At 40.8% G+C, this 20,085-nt stretch overlaps 1 protein-coding gene across 1 annotated transcript; it reads right to left on the reverse strand.

Moving 5' to 3' along the window:
• Positions 1 to 7,895: 7,895 nt before the first annotated feature.
• Positions 7,896 to 12,989, reverse strand: LAMTOR5 (late endosomal/lysosomal adaptor, MAPK and MTOR activator 5). The gene is made up of 4 exons (XM_012751616.2): positions 12,784 to 12,989; positions 11,875 to 11,936; positions 10,310 to 10,427; positions 7,896 to 8,224 (listed from the first exon to the last, which is right to left on the reverse strand). Exons 1-4 carry the CDS (start codon positions 12,972 to 12,974, stop codon positions 8,164 to 8,166), a joined length of 432 nt encoding a protein of 143 aa, XP_012607070.2. The 5' UTR covers positions 12,975 to 12,989; the 3' UTR covers positions 7,896 to 8,163.
• Between the last annotated feature and the right edge of the window lie 7,096 nt (positions 12,990 to 20,085).

A 20,085-nucleotide genomic window follows, 5' to 3' on the forward strand; every position in this document is an offset into this window, starting at 1 on the left:
AATTCTTAAAACCAAACTCTGTAATACTTTTTGATCAAAATGCTTGTGGGAAGGACAGCTTAGCAGTTTGGGAGGTTGCCCTCTAAATGTAACCATGCAAAGATTATGCAGTTATGTGGTACTGGTGGTAGGGATCAAATAAACATTCAGCAGAAGGCAGAAACCCAAAGAGAGAAAGTGAGTGCTTTTCAGACGAGATCGGGCACGTTCAGGGTGGTATGGCCGTAGACGTGAGTGCTTTTCAGAGAGCTGTTTATAATTACTAACAAACTCCAGAAAACTTGTAGTAAACATCTATAGAATAGATTTTTAAATTTTTTTGGTGGCATGCTTGTTGCTCTTTTAGAGCAAAGCTATCTGATTCTAAACACAGGATGAAATGAGGCTAGGCTGTATATTGATAGACAACTCTGATGCTAAGGCCTGGATTGGATTTGAAATGTGACAGGGCAGTGAGTTATTCATAGGGCTAAGAGGGCTGCAGAGTCCTCAGAGATGAATCCTTCAAACATATCTTTCATACAGGTGCATTAACAGGAAGCTTCTAGATGTAGTGGGAAATACAGATTTTGTTAGAATCTCAATTTTGCCATTTTTAAGCCTGGAGACTCTGGGAAATTTGCCCTCTCTCTTTCCAAAACTGTAAAATATTGGCTAATATTATTATTATTGGGTTGTTTTTTTTTTTTTTTTTTTGAAACAGAGTATCACTTTGTTGCCCAGGCTAGAGTGCCCTGGCATCAGCCTAGCTTACAGCAACCTCAAACTCCTGGGCTCAGGCGATCCTTCTGTGTCAGCCTCCTGAGTAGGTGGGATTACAGGCATGGGCCACCATGCCTGGCTAATTTTTTCTATATGTTTTTAGTTGGCCAATTAATTTCTTTCTATTTTTAGTAGAGACGGAATCTTGCTCTTGCTCAGGCTAGTTTCAAACTCCTGACCTTGAGCAATCCTCCCACCTTGGCCTACCAGAGTGCTAGGATTACAGGCGTGAACCACCGCACCAGGCCCCATTTATATTCTTAATGATATGTTTTCTCAACCTTTTGGGTTTTACAGTATGCATTTTTTTATTTAATCAATTTTACTGTGATGTAATTTATATACACTAGGTTATACCCACTAAAGCGAACCATTTGATGACTTTTGACAATTGTATATACTTGTAAAACCACCTCCTCAATCAAAATACAGAAGGTTATCATCACCCTCAAAATGTTCCTCAAGTCCATTGCATCTGTCAGTACTTTATAGAAGTATAATTATAGTAATATGTACTCTTTTGTGTTTGAGTTGTTTCACTTAGCATTATTATTTTAAGATTCATCCATGCTGTGTGAATTCATGCACATATAAATAATCTGGGTTTTTTGTATTACTAAGTAATATTCCATTTTTTGTGGATGCACTACATTTTGTTTACCTTTCTGCCTAAAATGGGTAGTTCATCTGACCATGGGATGTGTATGTTTATGAAGAAAATCTGGATGTGTATGATTCAAGAACTGAACCTGGAATCCAAAGTGAACTGGGGTATGGGGTAAGGGAAAAAAGAAAGTATCAGTGTTGGGAAACTGGATTCAGTGGGATCTACAAGGAATGCCATTTTGGTGCATCCTTCAGTGAGGAGTTAACTGATCAGGTGTCTATAACATTTTTCATTCTCTCTGGAAACAGACTCAGGTTTCTTTGGACCAAATCCAAAAGAACACATAGCTGTAACACAGCTGTAGTTGACTAGAATGCTCTGTATACTTTATATTAAAAAATGCTTTGCATTTCTTCCAGTGCAATGAAATTCATATGGTGTCCCACCTTATTTAATGATGGTACAATTTAAAATATTAAAATCTTAACCTCTGTAGAAAGTTTTCTCTATGAAAGTAAAGCTGTTTGAAAAATTATTTTTTTACAGATTTTTCTATAAAAAATAATCATCTTTTGATTGCTTGGATTTAGGAATTAATTTTTGTTTTGGTGACCAATGTCAAGTTTTAGGCTTTGTGTGTTACATATTTAATATTTCTACTACCACTGTATGTCATCTGGGTAAGGCCTTCCAGAACTGTCTAAATACTTGAAAGGCTGATTACAAGTAATAATTACAGAATAAGATAGTGGCATTTATTTATGCAACTAATTTAAATACTTTTCAGAAGTGGTATATAAAAGACTACAGTTTAATATCTGTATTTTTATAAAAGTATCTATATGAAGGGTTTTTGGTGTTGGGTTTTTTTTTTTTTTGCCTATTTTTAGCAGAGGTATGAATATGTATTCATATATTCTGCCTACTTTTGAGTTCTCATTTCAACATTTAGATATGAAGTATGGCCCCCTTGGAATGCATTTAAGTTACTTTCAATGTGTATACAAAGACCAGGGAGAAACATAGGCTGCTGTGTTGGGGCCAGAAATAAAGTGACAAGTAAGTTAAAGACTTCTGTAATACCTACCTTCAAAATTAGAATCAGCAGCACTTTACAAATGAAAGTGCCTGTGCCTCACCTCACACCAAGAATCTTGTCTAACCCTGTCAGAGTGCCTAATCTCGTGGTGATTATGTACAATGAAATAGTCTTATTTTGTGTTCCTCGGTTTCTTAAAAGGAAAGCTTGTTTTCTTTCCGTTATCATTACAGAGGTATGTTATTGGTTCTTAAACTGTCCAAAATAAAGCTGTAAAAAATTTTTTAAAAATGTGGCTAATATTATTTTGCAAGGTTGTTGTGAGGATTAATGAACATGTGCAAGGAGACTGCATATTAGGCCTATGATTGTTACTTAGTGTATTAAAAATAATTCTTTGTAATCAGATGGGGCCTAATAACAAAAACAAAAAATTCTTAAGCCACCTTTGGGATATTAGTTAACATTTTGACATCTGTACCCAATTAACTTAATAAAGCTTATAGGTTTTTAAACATAAATAATTTCCTCAACCTCTAATCTTCTAACTCTGGCCCTAAAGCTATTCAGTAAAAATGCAGCATGATTTCCTCAGTTACTGCTATTACCCTCATTCCACTGTCAAATATAGCCCATCGATAATTTTTAACACTTAGGGACTTAGTTTAATACAGCACTACCATCTAGAACTAAGATTTTATGTTTAGCTGAATTTTTACCTGTCCTCTTGCAGAAGAGTTAACACAGCTTTCCTGAGACTCCTATTCTTTGAAAGTCCTGCTTACCTGGTTGGCCTCTGGCTGGCAACTGAGACCTTAGATTTTAGGAGCGTTCCCACCGTTCCCTAAATTGTAGGAACGGATCACTGTGCCTAAACTGTGCATACGATATGGTTTATGATAAACACTTGCTCTCCTTTTTGGGAATGTGGAATTTTGAAATGTCCCAGGCAGAGGACACTTGTATGACCAGCCCCATCGGGCACTGAATCTCTAATGAGCTTCGCTGGTTGGCAACATTTCACATGTGCTAGAGGAGTGAAGTGTATCCTGTGTGGTTCTACTAATAAGTGAATTTTTAGAAGCTTGTGCCTGGTTTCGTCTGGTCTTTGCCCCATCCTCCTTTTTCCTTGGCTGATTCTACTTGTATTCTTTCTAAATGCTCAGTCCTGAGTCCTCTTAATGAATCATCAAACTTGAGAGGTTGTGTTAGTGTGTGTTCTTCAGAGAAAGAATAGGATATTCTCTAGAGCAAGAAACAGAGGGGAGATGATGAGATTGATTTACTGTTGTCGACTGAAGAAATGATAAGGTTCATAAATTTGGAAAGTAGAGCTTTATTTCTTATAAAGCGTTGCAGCCTGCAGGGTGGCCGTTCTGACAGGCTGGGCAGCATAGCCTTGAGCAGAAGCCAAAAACATGTACTTTGAGGGAGGAACAATAGGAATAGGAATTTATGCTGAGTAGGGTGGCTAAATATATATATTTAACAAATTATAGGAGGAATCATGAATATGAAGGTAAAAACAAGCATGTACACAATTTATCTTCATGCTCCTTCATGGGGTCCATGTTCAGAAAACCACAGCGATACCATGATCTGAGGGTGGAGTTTTTGGCCCTCGGTGAAGCAGTTTCAAAAGGTGAAGCAGTGGACATGAAAACCCTTACTGTGCATGCTCTGTAGACTGGTTAGAGCCACTCCATGGTTCGTGGTCTCTTTCAGGAAAAAATGCTGTTCAGTTGCAGTGCCGAAACCACAGAAAGGGAGAAGTGGGTCACAAGATAGGTCTTTGTTTAGCTCTTAGGGAAGAAAGCCTGATGGCTGTCAGTGAGGGAGGAGGTATAATGAGGCATGTGTGACCTCCCATCCCATCATGGCTGGGAACTCAGTGTTTTTTTTGGAGGGCAGACTCAATTTTAAGATATCTTTGGGGTCCCTTGGCCAAGAGGGGATCTGTTCAGTCAGCAGGGGGCTTAGGATGTTTAGTTCACACTGTGAGGTATCGGCACACATGATTATGGAGACTAAGAAGCCCAAGATCTGCAGTCAGCGAGCTGGAAACCCAGGAGAGTCAATGATGTAGTTCCAGTCTGAGTACAAAGGCCTGAAAACCAGAAGAGCTGGTGGTGGAAGTTTTAGTTAGAGTCAGAGGGCCTGAAAACCAGGCGAGCCAATGGTAAAAGTTCCATTCTGAGTCTGAGTCCAAAGGCAGAAGACTCAAAGATAGTTGGGCAGAGAGAAGGAATTCTTTCTTAGCCTTTTATTCTATTCGGGCCTTTAATGGGTTCCATGAGGCCCACCCATATTGGGAGGGCTATTTTCTTCATTCAGTCTACCAGTTCAAATGTTGATCTCATCTAGAAACACCATCACAGAAACACCCAGAAATAAGGTTTAACCACATATCTGGGCACCCCATGGCCTAAGATATTTTGTGTGTCAAGTTGACACATACAATTAACCATCACAGGAGTGGTCTTGGGAAACCCTCATACAATCATACTTCAGCTTTAGTTCTGTACAAACTGAAAAAGCAGCCATGTCCAGCCTGGATCTCTTTCTAGCACAAGTTGTACATTTCATCAATAAATTAGGTACACTATATCCTATCTAAAAGAATGTTACGAAGAACAAATGAGAAAGTATGTTAATTTATTCATTTCATCATATAAACAGTTGCCTCCTATGTGCCAGACATGCTAGACAGAGAGCTTATATATTAAACAGCAGGTGGCATGAGATGTGGCCCAAGAGGTGGGCAGGGGCTGAATCATTCAGGGCTTGGAAGGCTATGGTAAGAACTTCGAATTTTATTCTAAATGCAATGGGAGTCTCCTGAAGGAAGGTTTAGCACTATGCCTGGTACATAATGAGCACTCAACACATTTCTGTTATTGAGGATTACCACCAGGATGCAGAAATTCAAATTTAAAATATCTAAATTAAAATCCAGTCATCTTTTCTCTGTAATTCTTTCCTCTGTTTGAATTGACTGCTTTTTTCTAAGGCACCTCATTTTTCCGGTTGCCTAGATTAGACAATTCAATCATCTTCATTCTCCTTTGGTCTCTTTCTGCCAGTTTCCTTTTTGTCTCTCATATTTGATCTTAAGCTAATTATCTTGCTGAACCTATTTCTTCTCTAAAATGGTGATAATACTTTTTAAGATTGAGGATTAAATGAACTAAGTGCATGTAAATTGCTTAGATTGTTCTAGCACGTAGCAAAAATTCCCTAAAAGTTGGGCTTTTATTACTTTGGGCTAGGAATTGTTATAGCCCAACCAGGTTCACTGCCCACTGCTAGAGTAAGATAGCAGGATTTACAGCAGAGAAAGTTTAATATTACAGGCACCATGTGAGGAATTTATTAAATCCATCTCCCCAAAAATTTGTGAGAAAGGGATAGTTTGGTGGGCAAAAGGCTAGGCAATTGGGTCTGTTCATTGGCTGGGTTCAGGGTGGAACCATAGAGGTGCAGAAGTTGTCTTCTTTGCTCGGAGCCGGTTCTTGGGTGGGGGTCACAGTACTCGTAGAGTCAGTTCCTTGGTATGGGCCACTGATCTGGGTGGGTCAGCCATTCCACCAGAATGCAGGGCCTGGAAGATATCTCAAAAACTAGTCTTAAGTTTCACAAGGGTGATGTTATTGATAGGGAAAGTTAAGAATCTTTATGACCATCAGCTGTGTGACTCCTGAGTAGCAATTATAAGCAAGCAAGCTAGGGGACAGTGGCTGGTTATTATTATGCTTAGCTATGTCTGTACCTTAGACCGTTACCACCGTTCTTGCCTGGCACCCCTTTATTAATTTGTAAAGGGAAGTTTCAACTGGGAAATATGTGTGGATGAGCAAGAGGTTTTCCTTCTTAAAAAAATTAGCTTTGTCTACAGACTAGTCTCAAAGTTCCACCTTTACTGTCTGCTGCTCCAAAACCCATTCTGCTAATAGAGTAAGGCCACTGCCTTCCATCTTTTTCACCTCCTGCTTCATAGACTAAAGCATTTGCTGTTACATATTCATTTTAGTTTATCCTGTCTTTGTCATTGCCATTTCCTTTGCCTGTAAACTCCTTATTACTCTTATTTCAAGCATCATTTTGTAATATATAGAAAAAATTAGCCAGGCATGGTGGTGCATGCCTGTAGTCCAAGCTAATCGGGAGGCTAAGGCAGTTGGATCGCTTGAGCCCAGGACTTTGAGGTTGCTGTGAACTAAGCTGATGCCACGTCACTCACTCTGGCCTGGGCAACAAAGCGAGACTCTCTCTCTCAAAAAAAAAAAAAAAAAAAGCATCATTTTATCTTTCGAGGCCCAGGCCAACTACAAAACTCTTGTATTAGTAATATACTCGTCTATTAAGCAATTATGGTAACTACTGTGTACTAGGAAGTACTATGTCATAGGTGCTTGCAATAAATCTATAAATAAGACAAAGCCCCTATCCTCAAAATGTGTATACTAGGGAAGAAAGACAATACAACTAATATATGTAACTATCACTATTGGTAAATTCAGTGAAGACATACATACATATCCCTTCTATTAAAGTAGAAGCTCAAGGGCTTGAACCATGTCTTATTCAAAAATCTTTGCTATCCTCACATAGCACCTTATACTTATATGCTTAATATTTTTTGATAAATAATATTCTGGAGATTTTTTATACTGTCAAATGTTGTTAAAAAGAGCAATTACAAATTCAACAAATTGAGGTCTTGTGTGCCTGCTTATATACAATTCTGTTGTTGAGAAATATAAATGTTGAAGAGAATGTTGACCTATACATTCAAATGGTAAGTTGTTCTGGCCAAACATAACCATTTCCTTGGTGGTCTGGGTTGGAGTCCTGAGTCCAAATGGTGACTCTGCTGGTCCCTATCTATTTACACTTGGGATTTTCTTCCACCTCTGCCACCCACGAGACAGCGAGACAACCCCTCCTGTCAGCCTTCTTGATATGAAGATGATGAAGATGAAGACCTTTATGATTCACTTCCACTTAATGAATAAATATATTTTCTCTTTCTTATGACTTTCTTAATATTTCTTCTCTAGCTTACTTTACTGTAAGAATACAGTATATAATACACGTGACATACAAGATGTGTGCTGAATGAATATTTATGTTATCGGTAAAGCTTCCTGTCAGCAGTAAGCGATTAGTAGTTAAGTTTTTGAGGAGTCAAAAGTTATACATGGATTTTCAACTGTGCAGGGGGCAGAGGGGTTGGCACCCTAATCCCCATGTGGTTCAAGGATTAACTGTTAAGTACTTAATGATATTGGCTATTACACTGTTACCATGAGGTAGGAGTATGCTTGATTTAAATATCCATGGACACTTCTGAGAGAATATAGGCATTTCGGGAAGCTTCTGAAAGATAAGCCAGAGCCAAAGAACTTTTTGAAAAAAATTATAACTTGATAATTGAAAAAAAATGAACATTTGGTAAGAATTTTAAAAATCCAGAAAAGATCAAAGTTTTCTTCCAGACAGATTTATTGGACATAATAAAATTCTATATACAAAGTGACCTGGACCTGCTGCTTCAAAATATGATCCTTTCTTACTTATATTTTGATAGGTCAGTCCATAGAGTGCTAAGAAGCAACTTATTCTAAAATAAATAGAAAAGTTCCCAATGTCCATTAAATGAGTAGCCTAACTGTTGGAACTTTAGTAGCTCTATAGGATAATTAACATAGGTAGGATCAAAGTCCCTATGAAAGGCTGTTAGAGAATTGATATGTCAAGAGGCCATTTTGTGCACTGCCACTGTGATGCCATCATGCTTCTGGATCATAATGTTCCTGAAAGGCAAAGAAGAAAATATTCAGTGAAACATTACAAGTGGGACTGTGGTGTAAGATTAAAAATGTCATTTGGTCTAGGACACAATTGAAACAACGGTATCATTTTTTTATATGTATAAAAGCAATATATGTGCATAACAAAACATTTGGGAAATGTAGAAAAATATAAAAATGAGATGAATCCTAGTACATACAACTACTGTTAATATTTTCCTGATTCGTTTTGTATTTGCACATATACTATATAGTCATGTAACATATAACAATGTTTTGGCCAAAGATGGACCACATATATGATGGTCAACCATAAGATTACAATGGAGCTGAAAAATTCCTATCACCCAGTGACTTTGGAGCCATCATATCATACTGCAACACAATACTTGTGTCTGTCGTGATGCTGGTGTAAACAAACCTGCACTGCCAATTGTACAAAAGCATAGCATATAGAATTATATGTAGTACATAATACTTGATGATAAATGAGTGCTACTGGTTTATGTATTTACTATACTTTTTATCATTGAGAATGTACTCCTACTTATTATAAACTTCAGGCAGGTCCTTCAGACGGTGTTCTAGCAGAAGGCACTGTTATAAATGACAGCTCCATGTCCCTGAAGACCTATCAGTGAGACAGGATACAGAGGTTGAAGACAGTAATATTAATGATTTTGACCTTGGGTAGGCCTGGGCTAATGTGTGTTTGTGTCTTAGTTTTTAACAAAAAAGTTTAAAAAGAAAAACAAAAATAGAAAAAAGCTTAAATAAGGATATAAAGAATTTTTTTGTACAGCTGTACAATGTATTTTACAAAAGGTGTTATTACAAAAGAGTAAAAAAGTTAAAAAATTAAAAAGTGCATAGAGTAAGTTATAGTAAAAGCTTATTGAAGAAAACATTTTAAAATAAATTTAGTGTAACTTAAGTGTACAGTGTTTATAAAGTCTACAGTGGTGTACAGTAACATCCTAGGCCTTCACATACACTCACCACTCACTCATTGACTCACGGGGATCAACTACCAGGCCTGCAAGCTCCATTCGTGCTAAGTGCCCTATTCAGAAGTACCTTTTAAAAAAACTTTTATACCGAATTTTTACTATACCTTTTCTATGTTTAGATATACAAATATTTACCATTGTGTTAGAGTTTTTAGTACAGTAATCTGCTGTACAGGTTTGTAGCCTAGGAGCAATAGGCTATACCACATAGTCTATGTATGTAGTAGGCTATACAACCTAGGTTTGTGTAAGTACACTCTATGATGTTTGCACAATGCCAAAACTGCCTCATGATGCATTTCTCAAAATATATCCCCATCCTTAAGCAATGCATGACCATATGTATGTTTTTTCTTTTTATAAAACTGTGATCATACTGTGCATAGTTTTGGTTTTTTTTTTTTTTTTTTGAGACAGAGCCTCACTCTACCCTCGCTTGAGTGCCGTGGCGTCAGGCCTAGCTCACAGCAACCTCAAACTCACAGGCTCAAGCAATCCTATTGCCTCAGCCTCCCAAGTAGCTGGGACTACAGGCATGTGCCACCATGCCTGGCTAATTTTTTTTTCTATATATTTTTAGTTAGCCAATTAATTTTTTTCTATTTTTAATAGAGATGGGGTCTTGCTCTTGCTTAGGCTGGTTTCAAACAGCGATCTTCCCGCCTCAGCCTTCCAGAGTGCTAAGATTACAGGCGTGAGCCACCATGCCCGGCCCTGTGCATAGTTTTCTATTCTTTTTACTTAATATTATTCTGAAGACCCTCACTTGGAATATCTTTAGTATTTCTATCACTTTAGAAGTAATTTTCATTCTCTGATTAGTTTTCTTTTGTGTTATTTATTACTTTTTCTTGGTAGGCTGATAGTTCATGACAACTTTTATTATTTGTTTAAATATCATTGTGGCCTGAAAGGACATTAGAGATTATATCTGCTCCTGTGGTCCAAAGGATGAAGAACCTTCCCCAAAGTACTCTGAGTAAGAATCACTGATGAATACAGGGCAGACTCCAGTCAGGTTTACCAGAGATTTTTCTGAGCATAAAGGAAAAGAAGGGATCTGCTGAAATCTACTCACCCATTATCTGATTCCAGGCATACCACGGGAATATCAGTGGGGTCAGAGGTTAGCTTAGCTGCTTGCTGGGCTAGAACAGATATCACTCCAGCATGTTCATCCGACAGGGTCCCACGGCCTGACAGTGAGAGATGGTATCATGTTATCTGATTGTCAAAAAATGAGTATAGAGCTAAACTAGTATCTCTCACTGAATTATTCACAAAAAAGTTCAGTTCATGGTCTCTTAGGTTAGGTGCTGACATGAAACAATTTTCCCCTTATACTTAGCTGGTTATATTAGCAAGAAAGCCAAACAACAGTTCTTAAATCAATAGGGCCATAACTGGCATTCCATTTTCTAAGTCATTCCCATCACCATCTCTAAATATCCTCTCAAGCATATCAGGAACCTGTAATTCAAGTCAATCTAAAAGTCATAAATTCATTTTATAGGAATCTTACTGAAATCAGTAAGAAATTCAGAGGTGAGATTGTCAGAAAGTAGTCAATAAGGACAGTGACTTGTTGAAATTAATGGTAAATCTCATGGTAAATCTGATTTTCTTTTACTGAGCTCAACCTCTAAGCATTTAAAAATCTTTACTTAGGAGTTTAGCTGTAAGATCACCTTGGCAGCCTAGGTGAATATTCTGTGAGCAATTCTTTCTGCTAGAATAAGCTAGCTGGCTGTTTTCAAATGTCAACAGAATTGGCTTTTTATTAATGCTTGTGTTAATCTGTTATATAATAACTAAATTGTTGGTACAAAAAATTTACTTTACAATATGCTTCTGTATATAAAGGCAACACAAGCTTAATTGTGCCTGGAACTAAGTCAGGTAAAAGACATGCCACCATAGTGGAGCCTACGATTAACTTTTGTTATATAAAACATTAACTGGCCAGACACGGTACAGTCTTTTGGGCCTTGAAAGAACACATTTAGTTTTAGATTTCAACGCTTGAATTTCAGTCTTTCCATTAGTGAAACGCTGAAAAAACTTGCCTTTTCCCCCCAAATGACTGATTTGCATGTTAAACATAATGGAGTTACACAGATTACCTCTTTCAATTACCCTTCAGCAAAAATTCACAGCTTTAAAAATTCCTGCATTAGGAGCAAGAAGTCTTAAAGAACAACTCAGTGAAGAAAATGAAACTCAGAAAGATTCTTTTTGGTCCAAGTTCACAATACTAGCAAATGAAAGAGCAGGGGTTTGGACCCAGGTATGTCCAACTCTGAAACCCGTTTTACTGCTTACTCACTCATGGATAAATGTAGTCGGATTGAAAAATGGCACACCATGCACCTTGCAGGATTCTTGTGAAAATTATTCAAATATTTAATAGAGACAACTATTTAGTGCTAGAACTGCAAGGAACATTTCTATCTTCATAAGTAACAACTGAAAAGTTTCAATTTTCTTATCTTGTTACTTAGAGATAATGTCCACTCTCACAAAAGTACCCAGAAAATGGCAAGGTAACAGGAAATAAAAGCTGAAGAATAATAGCACACTAGGCTCTTACTCAACATCAGATGCTGCACAATACACCAAAGAGTTGGTATGAGAGACACTTACAGCCCAGGTTAAGTCCTTGTGAATCTGTGCAGAGGACTCCAACAATGGACGGATTCTTCATTCTAATTCCAGGAACCCAGGAGAGATGATAAAGATGATGTGAGAAAATGGATTTAAATAAATATAACACATATAGGCTTTCTATCTACCAGGCATTAAATGCTTTAAATAGTGTTTCTCAACCCTTTTCATTATCCCCCCCCCCAGAGAAAAATTCAGTTATAATCAAATATTAAACTGGTTTCCCTCTGAAGAGAGAAAAAATGTTGTCAGGTACTGTTGGGCTTTGGAGGGCCACAAGCATTGCAATATCTAGGATGTTTGATGCTTGTTAAAAACGCACGTTTTCATACACTAATTAATTTAAAACAACTTGACAATTCTAAATGACTTAAGTTGCCTCTCGGAGAAGAAGTAGGAAGCTGCGGGACATTGAAGGGGAGGGAGGTGTCTTGCTTTTTTACCTTTCCAATTCTGAATTTTACATATTACTCATTTGAAAATTTTAAAGGATGATTTGTATCTCCTTAAGCACCAAGTAACTGATAGGTTACACACAGAAAGAAATGTTTGTTTATACGCTGTACGGCTCGACTTTGCACACCTGGTGCACCCTTCCCCAGTGTTAACCCGCTTCCTAAAACACCTGAAGAGCAGCCGTGACCGACCGACGATTTCAACTACATGACGGGCGGTTTTGGCCTCCGAGGTTGGAACCCGGAGATCGCCCGAAAGGGAATGTGCGGAGCCAGACAGGATTTTGTAATAATTCCGGGCCACCCGCTCCGGCCCACGGCCCCTGGGCAGGGTTCACCTCCTCAAACCGTGGCCCAGGGGTCGCGCCGTTTGTCCAGCTCAAGTCCACCTGCCGCGACCTTAGGACAGACCGAGGATGCCCGCACTACTCACGTGTCTTCCAAGTGCTGCTCCAAGGTCGCCTCCATCCCGCCGGCCATCCACTTCGGCCCAGACCCCAGCCGCTCGGAGCGTCCTTCCCCACAGGCCGCGGTCACGTGACGCGAGCAGGGCGGGGACCGGAACGGCGCCTCCGAAGGATCATTTGTCGCGGCGCGACGTCCGCGTTCTTTGCCGGAAGACATCGCTGCGCTTCCGCCACCTGACCCGAGCGAGGCGTGGTGCGGGCGCGCTGCGCCAAGCCGGCTGGTCTGCGCCGGCTGCCCTGCGCGAACAGGCGGCGCGGATTATTTCCCACGCGAGACAGAGGTCTGCCGCTGGGCACAGTGCCTCGGTTCCTTACCTGGCATTTGTCTCGGTGATTTTTAACCTTTGGACTCCGCTTCGGCCGACTAGGGGCCAGAAAGTTTTACAGTAACCCAGCGGGTGAGGCAGGGTCTGATCTAGGCGGCGGGGCAGGCACGGAGAAGAGACACAGGACGCCTGGGAAGGGGTCCACAGGCTTGAAACGGGAAAGACAAGGGGCTAAAGGACGAGATAGAACAAGGTTAAAAGCCCACGCTGGGTGTTGGTGAAGTCTCAGAATTTTAACGAGGACGTTGATACTTAACTATGGCGAGGGCTCAGGAAAGTGACATTTGAATCTTGTAAGGAAGGTTGGGGAGGACTACTTAAAAATGACTTTAATAAATTAACTATAAAAGCAGATAAGGAATGGAAACCTCCCACAGTCCCACTGTTCAGAGATGACTATTCCTTGGAGACTATCCTTTCAGATAGTTGTTTTTCCAAATGTATACTTCTAAAGTTTTTTTTCTGTTTTAAGCAAAATTGACATACATACTGGACATACAATTCTGTGGCTGGTCTCATTCACAGAATTTAGTGTAAATATCTTTCCATGTCAGTAAGTATTTACTGACAGCCTTTGTAATAGTTGCAAAATATTCCATGTTATAGCTGTGCCTTAGTTGATTTAATCAACCCCTTATTAATGTATGTTGCTCATAGTGGTTTTGGGAGGGCTATTACAATGTTGGTTGAATATCCTAATAGTTAAATATTTGTGCAGTTTTAAGTTTTTCTTATGATAAATTGTTAGAAGTGGAATTACTGGGTCAAAGGATGTGGTGATATTTGAATACTTTTGACATACACTTAACAAATTGCCCCCCAAGAAGATAGTGCCAGTTTACACTCAAATTGGTAACATTTTGATGAAAATGGGAGTGTATCCATAAACTCTCCTACCCCTGCAAGCCTCTACCCACTCTTGTTCCTCACTCCTTCCGCTAAATTTCCTCCAACCCTCTCACCTCCTTTTACTAACAGTCTACCTTCCTTTTACTAACAGTCTACCTTATGATCTGGGGCCCAGCTCCAAGGCTATTCTGGACTTGAATTGAGAGTTCCTCTTCATTCCCTCGCTGTCATAGTGAGGCTTGCAGCTTCCTTAAAAGTTTGAGTTTGAATGTTGTAATTCAGGGGTCTTGGGCTCCTGCTCTGGAGAAATTGTTTAAGTTAGGAATAACACAATATGGGCCGTATGAGTTTTAGAAAAAGCAGTTTAAACCTGCCCTTGAAAGATAGCATTAGAAAATATTAGTACTGAGTACTTGAAGCAAAGTTTGTGCCAGTCGTCTCTAAGGAGCCAGCTTACTTCCTGCCTAAGTCATGCCGGACGCGGCACGGCATTGCAGTACCGCCCCCTTGTGGTCCCATGCGGTGTAAGGCTTGGCAGGGCTAGGGCTTCTCAGCTCTGAGTTTTTAAACCACACCAGCGTCCTAACAAATCTCATGTGAGCCCCATCTGAATTTTTTTTTTTTTTCTATTTTGAGACAGAGTCTCGTTCTGTCGCCCTGGGTAGAGTGCAGTGGTGTCATCATAGCTCACTGTAATCTCAAATTCCTGGGCTCAAGTGATCCTCTTGCTTCAGCCTCCACATCAACTGGCTAATTTTTCTATTTTTTTCATTAGAGGGCAGGTCTCACTCTTGCTCTGGCTGGTCTCGAACTCTTGAGTTCAAGCAGTCCTCCCCCCTCAGCCTCCCAGAGTGCTAGGATTACAGGGGTGAGCCATTGTGCCCAACCCATATCTGAAATTTTTAATGGCCTGGTAGCCACATTAAAGAAGTTAAACAAGTGGAATTAATTTTAGTATCATTTTATTTATCCAAATAATGTATCCAAAATATTATCAATTCAACATATATGGATAGAATACTGAGATATTTTACATTTTTTCTCCCATACTAAATCTTCAAAATCCAGTATATATTTTACACTTATAACACATTTCAATTCAGACTAGCCACATTTCAGGTACTCATTAGCTATGTGTGGCTAGTGGCTACAGTATTGGCCAATGTAGCTCCACGGTATCTCAGATTATCTCAAAACCAGATCAATGATTAAAGTAGTCTCAGAAAGGCTGGTGATTACTTTTTAAGCTGTAAGGATGCCCTGCAAAGGAATAAAATGAGAAAGTAGGAAGAGGATGACAGCTGGTCCATACACCCTTACCAGGCAGGAGGTGAGAGGGAAGGCTGTCCTATAGCACCCTTCTTTCTCTGCCCTGTGCTATTTTGCCCCTGTGCAGGGAGGCATAGGGAGAGGAATAGTGTCTATAGGTCAATCAAGCAAGTGCTGGGGGCTGGGGTGATAGTTGGAGAAAGTGATCCTATTATTTTCTGTTTTCTTTAGCTTGTAGGGTATTTGATAATTCTTTAGTCTTAGTTTCGAGTGCTGTTAACCATTTCTGGGTTAACAGAAAAAGTTCCACAACACTCAGAGCACATGTCTCATTGTATTGTATAATTTTTTAGATGTTTCCTTTTCAAAAACAGGAGGAGTATCTTCTCCATCTGTATATTCCCAGTGCCACAATAGGAAATCAGTAAACATTATTGAAGAGTCTTGATGATGTCTTTTGGGAACAGGACTCTATGATTACCTTGAAGGTAAAGAACTTTTAGATCCTGAACTTTAACCACCTTTATCCTTTTCTTTTTCTCCTCCATAAACAAGCTCTTAGAAAATGCCAGGAGGGGTCAGGGTCTGTGGCTCACACCTGTAATCTTGGCACTCTGGGAGGCCAAAGCAGCGACATCGCTTGAGTTCAGGAGTTCAAGACCAGTCTGAGCAAAAGTGAGACCCCCATCTCTACGAAAAAGAGAAGAATTAGCAGGGCATGGTGGTGTGCACCTGTAGTCCTAGCTACTCTGGAGGCTGAGGCAGGAGGATCACTTGAGCCCAGGAGTTTGAAATTGCAGTGAGCTAGGATGATGCCACTGCACTCTAGCCCGGGCAACAAAAAACTACCAGGAGGGTCCAGCAGAGATTGCTTAAGTCCACACGTCGTGACTGGGAAGTAGAAAGTGCAGGATAACAGAGAGGAGGAACATTGCTGTTGGCTCAAGAGACCCTAACCCCTCTTCCTCGACCTATCAGAAGCAGAATCCTCCTGTGGGGTCCATTTAGGAATTGCAGCTCTGGTAGAGGGGTTAGCTCTCCACTGGGTGCAGAGGCCTCTGCTACTCCAGGGCTGTTCACGCTGGACTGTGGATTCCTCTTTTGATTGCCTACGGTCACAGGCCTTCAGTGGAATGAGCCCTCACATGCCACCAGGGGGCATCAAGGCCACAGAAAACGCTGCTCAGATGGAGGGTCCAGGGGTGAGGGAAAGGGATCCACGGTCTGTGGTGCTGGTAGAGCATACCGAGGACAGCATTATGCTAGGTCAGTGGCCTCAGAGTCAGATGTAGATGTGGACCCTGACTTGGCCACTCACTGCCTGTGTTGACCTTTGAGCCTGAGGGGGCTCATCTGTGGCATGGGGGCACCATTATCTGCCTCATCAGGTTGTGGGGAAGATTATAGGAGACACTTTATGTAAGGGGAACTGGTGCATTGTGGAAGTCACTAAACAAGCTTTGTTAAACCTGAGTAAGAAGACTTGCTTGTTTCCTCAAGTTGCTTATAACGTAGGTGAGGACATACATGAGAAAATAACTTACAGTTTGATGACAGTGGAATATCGATGTAGAAATCACAGATGATTTCTACAGACCTCAAGTGGTCTAGTGTTCATGGGAGAAGGAGATTGCAGGGCAAGGTTTACATACCTGCTCTATAAAGCTGTGTTAAATGAGATAATCAAATATATTTTACTTTTTTTTGTAAAATGCTTTTATTTATTTATTTATTGACTTACTTACTTATTTAAAGAGATAGGGTTTTGCTCTGTCATCCAGGCTGGAGTGCAGAGGTGTGATCATAGCTCACTTTAGCCTTGAACTCCTGGTCCTGCCTCAGCCTCCTGAGTGGCTGGGACTACAGGTACATGCCACCATGCCTGGCTATTTTTATTAGACTTTTCTGTAGTATAAAACTGATGAAATACAGTGAAGGAAAAAAGAACTCACCTGAAATTCTAGGACTACCCCTAGAATAATAATAATGATATGAATGTCAAGGCGCTAAATAGAATGGAGTAGGATTTGAATACTGTAGAGACAGGGAAAGGCCTGTCACAAGGATCACAAGAGTCTTGCCAGCTAAAGCAACTCACTCCATTCTAGCTATAGCACAGGTCACTGGTGGGGAGCATGGTGGGGTGGGAGCACACCCCTGTCTTCTAATAATGGACACCACCTGAGAGCTGAGGCCTAGATTCAAAGCCTGACTCCCAATAATAATGGTGTTAATACCATTAGCAGGTAATAGACATGGAGTGACAGCTGTGTGCCCTGTGACTATGCCTAATTAGTCCTCATGGCCTTTTAAAAAATATTTTTATTTTATTTTTTTTAGTTGGCCAATTAATTTCTTTCTATTTTTAGTAGAGACGGGGTCTCGCTCTTGCTTAGGCTGGTCTCAAACTCCTGAGCTCAAACGATCTGCCCGCCTTGGCCTCCCAGAGCACTAGGATTACAGGCGTGAGCCACTGTGCCTGACCGAGCCACCGTGCCTGACCAGTCCTCACAGCCTTTTAAAAGTATCTAATATCACTATCCCCCTTTTACAGTTTTAAAAAAAAACAAGGCTCAGAAGGTGTTTGCTCAAGGTCGCCTGCTTTTAAGTAGGGGAGCCCAACCATTAATCTCCCTCCTGTACCGCCCCAGCTTCTGTCACTTTGCTGGCAGCACAGACCTAGAGCTGAGGGGGTTTGGAGGCCCAGTCCAGATCTCGTTCTGCAGAGAAGAAATCTGAGGCTCAGAGAGGGAAAGGGCTGATTTAGACCTTTAACTTCTGGTTCTTAACTTTTTTCCCAGTGTTCCAACTACATTGTGCTGCTGGAGGCTGTCTTAGAGCTTTGTTAAATCAACGTCAGAGACGCTCATTGTTATAGGCTGTATTCTGTGTCCCCCGGATTTGTTCTGAGCCACTAGCCTCTAGTACCTCAGCATGTGCCCTTATTTGGAGATAGGACCTATACAGAGGTGACCAAAATAAGGTTCTTAGGGGGGCCTCAATTCAGTATGACTGTTGTCCTCGTAACAGGGAAAATTTGGACACAGACCTGCCTAGTTGGGAAGACGATGAAGAGACAGGGGGAGCAGATAGAAATCCATAAGCCAAAGAGAGACCGAGGGCAGACGCTTCCCCCAAGCCCTCAGAAGGAGGCAACCCTGTCAACAGCATGATTTTAGACTCTACCCTCCAGCCCTGTGAGATAATAAATTTCTGTTGTTTAAGCCACCCAGTTTGTGGTACTTTGTTCTGGCAGCCCCAGGAAACCAATATGCTCATGGATCCATAAAGTCCACAAGTCAGAGACATTCGGCAGCCCTTCCGTGGTAGCAGCAGGACTCGTTGGGAGGGTCACCCTCCCAGAGGCAAAAGGATAGGGCAGATGGTCTTTCCAGCTTGCTCCCAACCTTGATATTTGGCTAAGTAAGATATTTTTCTTTCACTGGGCTTTGCCTAACAATGGTGGCATGACCTATTTGTGACCTTCTTGAGTCGGTTTTCTGTCTCTGAGCCCAGCCTATAGAAGGTGCTCTCTACAAGTGTGTAGAGGGGTGAGTGGGAAAATTGGCTCCTGGCCACTCTAATGCACGCCTCTCCAAGCAGCGGGTGGGGCAGGAGAGCAGGTATGGACTGTTAGAGATGGCAGTTGAAGTTGGGCACTGTCTCCTAAAGTTTAGAGCTGAGCCCAAATTCTAGAAGACACAAGCAAAATATATTTTAGATGACTCAGGGTAGGCTAAAGAAATTCAGTACAGGAAGCTCTTTTCCTGCTGCTTTATTAATTTTGCTACTGAGGATAAATGAGATGCAGACTTCCATATCCAAGTCTTCATTAGATGCCCAGTTAATGCAGCCGTGACAAATGGGAATGAAGCCCTTATGAATAAAGATTAATGCAGTATAAAAAATCATAGACCAGAGCAAAGAAAATTTAGAGGAGCTGATAAAATATCCTATCTTTAATTAGACTGTCTGCATCACACATCAAATCAGCCTTAATGTCAAGATTTATTGGCCTTGGAATTGGGTAAATGAAATAAGTGCTTACAAACGAATGGAAAAGAAATTACCTGTATTAAAAAGGATTTGCAGTGCAGGCCTGCACACTGAGGCTTTTGGTCAAAGTCAGGCTTGCAGCTTCTTTAGCATCATTCTGTCCCCTACTTGCGTCCCCTTAGCCCCAGGTGGGTTTCAGAGACCCTGCCTGTGGGGTAATGATATGGACCATTGTCGACTATCTGTGCTAGTCTCCTGGAAAAAGTCCTTCTTGGACAGCGAAATATCTTTGTGTCTTTATTTCACCATCTGTAAATTAGTAAGGTGTTCCTGGTCCTTACCTCAGAGAAGAGAGTGTTGTAGAGACAAGATGACCTGCTTAGTTCTGCCCACCCACCATGGAGACCAGAGCAAAAAGCTTTCTTCTTGACTGCCAGAGCCCACCTCGGAATCTACGTGTAGCTTCAAGAGCTTATCTACTATCACACGGTGTTGCTGTCTTGTAAGACCAGGACAAGTCCTCTGATGCCTTGCTGTCTCACTGTAACCGAAGATAAGAGCAGTGCCTGCCTTGCAGTGTTGCTGTGGGAATTCCCTGGGAGGGTGCACAGAGAGCCCCGAGCACAGCCCCGGGACCGTGGGAAGCACTGAGCAAATGAAGGCTATTGTTGTTGTTAGGATCTCAAGAGATGACAGGGAGGCAAATTTGAATTAGATTATCATTTCGGGTACTTCGCTGCAAGCAACAGAATTCACTGTGGCTTATGGAGTAGGAAAGGATGTTATTCAAATGACTTTGGGTAGCTTGTGGAATTGTTGGGAGTGCTG

This window comes from Microcebus murinus, chromosome 2, assembly GCF_040939455.1.
Source record: "Microcebus murinus isolate Inina chromosome 2, M.murinus_Inina_mat1.0, whole genome shotgun sequence".
Taxonomy (NCBI): domain Eukaryota; kingdom Metazoa; phylum Chordata; class Mammalia; order Primates; family Cheirogaleidae; genus Microcebus; species Microcebus murinus.

Bases quoted from the DNA above. Each gene is read 5' to 3' on its own strand.
- LAMTOR5 (XM_012751616.2), bottom strand. From the start codon at position 12,974: ATGTCTTCCGGCAAAGAACGCGGACGTCGCGCCGCGACAAATGATCCT. The intron at 11,937-12,783 runs GTGAGTAGTGCG...TCCTGGAATTAG, and splicing joins GAGCAGCACTTGGAAGACAC to AATGAAGAATCCGTCCATTG. The intron at 10,428-11,874 runs GTAAGTGTCTCT...TCTCACTGTCAG, and splicing joins ACAAGGACTTAACCTGGGCT to GCCGTGGGACCCTGTCGGAT.